Source organism: Pseudochaenichthys georgianus, chromosome 13 (genome assembly GCF_902827115.2).
Source record: "Pseudochaenichthys georgianus chromosome 13, fPseGeo1.2, whole genome shotgun sequence".
NCBI lineage: Eukaryota > Metazoa > Chordata > Actinopteri > Perciformes > Channichthyidae > Pseudochaenichthys > Pseudochaenichthys georgianus.
The window spans coordinates 2,770,447-2,775,351 of NC_047515.1; the positions used below are offsets into that span (position 1 = coordinate 2,770,447).

Here is a 4,905-nt window from a genome sequence, read left to right on the forward strand (position 1 = left end):
CAGCAACCGGACTTTTTTTTGACTTTTCAAAATGTTGTGCAGAGGTGACGAAAACATGTGTTGCAGAATATTTGTAGAAGATGACGAAACGCTTTTAAAGTACGAAGAAAGCGATTTGGAAGAGATTATTATGATTGGAATATTCTACAAGTCTTACCTAACTTGACTAAATTGATTAAACCCTGAAAGAGTTGGCCTCTTTTTATGATTTTATTTGTGAAAGTAAGCAACAAACTAAGATTGTGATAAACCTCTGCCCAAAAAAGACACGCTTTATGTACGGTGAAAGAATTGTTGTTGCATTTGGCTTCTGACCTCACCGACAACAAACCCTGATTGAAAGAAAAAAACATAAGCAGCATTTCTTCCCACATTTTTTGCCTTTTTAATAAGAAAAAATGAAACATGAATCATTTAAATCACATTTAAACCAACAGAAACAACAACAACAAAAAACTATATATTATATCAGCACACTTCCAAAGTTTGAAAACAACATTGCTTAAATAAAAGACACTTCTCTTTTGAACTAAAAGAAAAAGGACATCATGTGACCTGAAACTTCTGCTGCGTATCAGAATAATCCTTCAGTAGGTGGTCCATACACTGATCTCTGGGCAGATCAGTAGTCATTTGAAGAAAAGGCACTTTTTGGACAGCGAGGGTTATTTGACACCCATTTAAATTGGTACACGGATCCCATTGAGCTGATGCATTGACATTGTAGAGGGGGTGTTCCTAAGTATTGTTGTAACACACACAAACACACACACTATCAGCCCACCTGGCCAGTGGGAGCTCCATAGTGCAAAGTACTGTATGTAAATCCTCCCATAGTGCATCTCTCCTCCCCCCCGACTGTTTAAGTAACTGACTGAACTCCCCCATGCACCGCACCATTCCAAATGTTACAGTCTGCGGAGAAGCCTTTGGGTTTCAAGCTCTCCTATAGGTAACACAAACATTGACACAACATGTTTTGTAGTCTTTACCACAGTTACTCTGCCTCGAGCCTTCTCTGTGCTCCATCGAGGACAAAATGGTCTTCTTCATATCAACCAAAAAAACAAACCATTTTTAAAAAGTACAGGATTCATCAGCTTCATTTACATTGATGAATGGGACAGAAATGATGGACGTATGAAATGATGTAACACAAAAATAAGTTGTCTCCCACTGCAGTAACACCTGCCTGAAGCAGTAACCTGAAACTCTCCCCTATCGTGGGCTATGACAGAGCGCTATACAAGATATATTAAAATGTCTTCCCTTCATAAATAAATGCAAATATCCTTTCCCCCCCACATGACCTCTATTTACATTTTGTACAGAGCCAGTTTCAGCGTGTGCAGTGCTCGTGCAGGGACAGGATCTGACTTCTGTATCGACGCACACACAGACCCCAAAGTCTTCGTCAGTTAGGACTTCCTACCATCCAGGTACACTTTTCTGTCCTCCATGTAACCAACCAGTCTCCGCGTTCTGCAGAGCTGGTCGAAGAAAAAAACTGTTCTTTGGTACCTCAAACATGGCAGCCATTTTAGATGTGAGTCTCTGCCGAGGCCACTGGACGGGAGCCAGAGAGGGAGAGAAAGAGGCAGATAAAGAGAGCTGGGGTGTCCATTTTAGGCAGAGGGAAAGAGAAGTCTCCATCGTGGCTCACTTCGACAGACGTGTGTGTGGGGGGGGGTGAGTGTCCATATTAGGAGGCGTTGAGCACCGAGCGGCTGTACAGAGTTTGGTAGTAAGCGCCTGAGTCCATGGCGGTGGGCCCCTGGCTGTCGTAGATCTGCTTGGCCCCCACAGGAGAGCCGTTGGCGTAGTTGTTGTAGGCCATCACCTGGTCCTGGTAGGACTTCAGGTCCATCTTCTGCTCGTTAGACATGAGGTTGGTGATGGAGAAGGGGTGGTTGAAGTTGTAGTGGGGGTCTAGAGACTTGAGGGCGTCGCTCTGCAGGTCCATGTGCTGCTGCATGGTGCTGGGCAGGAGGTGGCCGCTGCCCCCCACTAGAGACTGGGAGTGGAGGAGCGGGTTGGAGGAGGTGGAGGCTGAGAGGGACAGGGAGGACGAGGTGGAGGGTGGCAGGGAGATGGGGGGGCTGTGGAGGTGTGAGGAGGACAGGGACGGGCAGTCGAGAGGAGCCAGGGAGTTCCGGGTGTGCGGCTGGTCGTCTGAGTTGTCTGAGTGGGCTGAGTCAGCGCCCTCCGACCCCCCTGTGGGGCTGTGATCCTCCCCCAGGTGGTCTCCAATGTGGCCTCCTTTCCCCTCCTGGTTCTTTGCTTTCTTTGCCAGCTTCTCCTCGATCTTGAAGCGTTTCTGGCGCCTCAGGTAGCAGCCGTTCTCGAACATGTTCCCTGACTGCGGGTGGAGGGTCCAGTAGGAGCCTTTGCCCGGCTTGTCCGGCGAGCGAGCCACCTTCACAAAGCAGTCGTTGAAAGAGAGCGAGTGGCGGATGGAGTTCTGCCAGCGCTGCTGGTTCTCGCGGTAGTAGGGGAACAGCTCCATGATCCACTGGTAGATCTCGTTAAGGGTGAGCATCTTGCTGCCGCTTTGCTGGATCGCCATGGTGATGAGGGAGATGTAGGAGTACGGCGGCTTGGCGTGGGTCAGTGAGCGCCGGTAGGGCTTTGGGGGGATCTCCTTGGGCCCGGGCCGGCTCGCAGTGGGGGGGTACCCCAGCTGGCTCATGGACGGGCCCATGTTCTGGTAGTGGGACAGGGAGCACAGGGAGCCCGGGGCAGCGCTGCCCAGCTGGTGCAGGGGGCCCGAGCTGAGGGAGGACGCCACCGGGGAGAGGGGCATGTGGCCGGGCCCGGAGCCCATGGAGGCCAGTGGGGAGTTGCTGAGGCTGGAGCTCGGGTACGCCAAGTTCATTCCTGCGGGGGAGGCGGTGGCTGGGTTCAGGTTGATGTAGTTGTTGATGGAGCCCATGGAGGTCATGGAGCCCAGACCGGAGTTCATGGTGCTGGCAGGGGAATACATCTGGAGGAAGAGAAGAACACAAGAACATCTGGTTGATTACAAACAAAACACAGATGACATACTTATATAAAATATCAAGAAGTATCTCGGTCTTTTATTTATTTTGCATTTAGAAACCAAATAACACTACATTCTATAGCCTGCTATTTATTGGAATGAGAGCATTTAAAGTCAATGTTTAAATGTGAAAGCAAAGCGCCTTGACTTGATTCAAAAAGCGACTCCTTATCAATGCACAATGAGGCTCTCAGTGCGCGGAGAGGACATGGATTTCACACAGCGATGTTAACCTGCAATGCGTAAAAAGCGCGTCACCGTCTCCTTCAGGCGGCCTCCTCGCTGATTCCATGGAAAAAACAAGTAAACCACTTTTTAGACTCAAGTGGAGGAATTTGATTGTTCTATGTTTTTTTGTATGTTTATCAAGGACGAATAATTCCAGATTTTTTCTTTGACAGAAAGTTAAAAGTATTTTAAAATCCCAGGCAGACGGGAGGTCCCTCGGCCCGCTCGCTGCTCGCTGGTTAAATATGATCAGACTCTTTCTTCTCGCTAATTTCATCAGGGAGAGGTGAGAGCTGAAGCTGCTGATGGAATTAACTCTAATTGAATTAGTGAGAAAAAAAAGTCTCGTTACATTTACACCTGAATTGTTGCAACACTTCCGCGGCCGCGTGGAATCAGAGGAATAACCTCTTTTTATGAGCAAAACACTCATTTGTTTTCATTTTCCGTATTGTTTTAGTTAAGATCTGTATTTATATTAGGTCCCAATCATTACATTCAATTGAAACTTCGAATTAACAGTTGGTAGGCTTATGAGAAAAAACCACTTAGCGTTCTTCTATTTTTCTTCCTTTACAATGGTCTTATTTTATATATATTCTTTTACTGAATAAGAAATAATATTGGGTCCGATTTCGGTCTTTTTCTTCTGATAGTCATCATTACCCCTGTTAACATGTTTTATTCTTATAGCCATGGGGAAATGTGCATCTTGATATTACATGTCTCTGTTATAACATGCATTAAAGTATTATATAGGCCTAATAATACAATATTTTCTCGGGATAGTAAGATCTGAATGTAAATCATTTAAAAAAAAAAATTATCAAAAAGATTCCAGCTGTTTTACGCACAGAGTCTTGCTCTAAAAGTACGCAAATAAAATGGTGTATTTTCTTTTTCACAGGCATTAAAACCCTTAAGCTCATGCCGCTGTTAACAACACAAGGAAATAAAAACATATTGTTATTGCTGATATATTTGACTGCATGGTGAACGTGTCTTTACCTCGCTGGCCTCGCTGTAGAAAGTATTCCACTCAGGTAGATCATGTGCTTCCATCTTCACAGAGCTCAACATCCCCAACACAAGTCTTTTGGAGGAGAATCAAGTTTCTATGACCGTTCTTTTATCTAGAAAATAAATATAAAATCCTTCACAAAATTGGAAGTTTTCTGGGGGAAGAAATCCCAAAGCAGAGAGATGTCTCCTTTTGCCAAGACACGCGGAGAAAATATCTAGGAAGAATCAAAAGTTCGAGAAAAAAAAGTCAGATGGTGTGACGCTCTGCTCCTGGGAATAGTAGAGTCAATATTTCTTATTGGTCAGGCATCCATTGTTTCATAACATATTCTTGTTATGTCTGCAGATGTTCTGGTGGCCCATTTCTTCCTGTCCGGGGGCCTCGGGACGCAGCATGCAGGCGGAGGTGTAGCGCGCAAATACAGCAGAGGGACCTGAACGCCTCTTCTTATAGGGAGCCGAAGGGGCCCGCCCCACTCCTGACATTTCAATACCGTGTTAGGATCCAGGAAGGGCCCCGCAAAAAGGCCGATGTGGCCCCCTGGCGTGCTGTATATTGGCCGGCGGCTGCAGTGGGGCCACCCGGACCTGCGACCGTCCCATAATCCTTCAGC

The 4,905-nt window shown here is 46.5% G+C and overlaps 1 protein-coding gene across 1 annotated transcript; it reads right to left on the minus strand.

Moving 5' to 3' along the window:
* Nucleotides 1-371: 371 nt before the first annotated feature.
* Nucleotides 372-4,701, minus strand: LOC117456893 (hepatocyte nuclear factor 3-gamma-like). The gene is made up of 2 exons (XM_034096755.1): nucleotides 4,277-4,701; nucleotides 372-2,983 (listed from the first exon to the last, which is right to left on the minus strand). The coding sequence occupies exons 1-2, from the start codon at nucleotides 4,346-4,348 to the stop codon at nucleotides 1,703-1,705; spliced, it is 1,353 nt and encodes a 450-aa protein (XP_033952646.1). The 5' UTR covers nucleotides 4,349-4,701; the 3' UTR covers nucleotides 372-1,702.
* Nucleotides 4,702-4,905: the final 204 nt, after the last annotated feature.

What these genes read in the sequence shown, in the direction of transcription:
- LOC117456893 (XM_034096755.1), bottom strand. Translation starts at nt 4,348, where the DNA reads ATGTTGAGCTCTGTGAAGATGGAAGCACATGATCTACCTGAGTGGAAT. An exon ending in TCTACAGCGAGGCCAGCGAG is followed by an intron (nt 2,984 to 4,276) that starts GTAAAGACACGT and finishes CTCTTCCTCCAG; the next exon opens with ATGTATTCCCCTGCCAGCAC.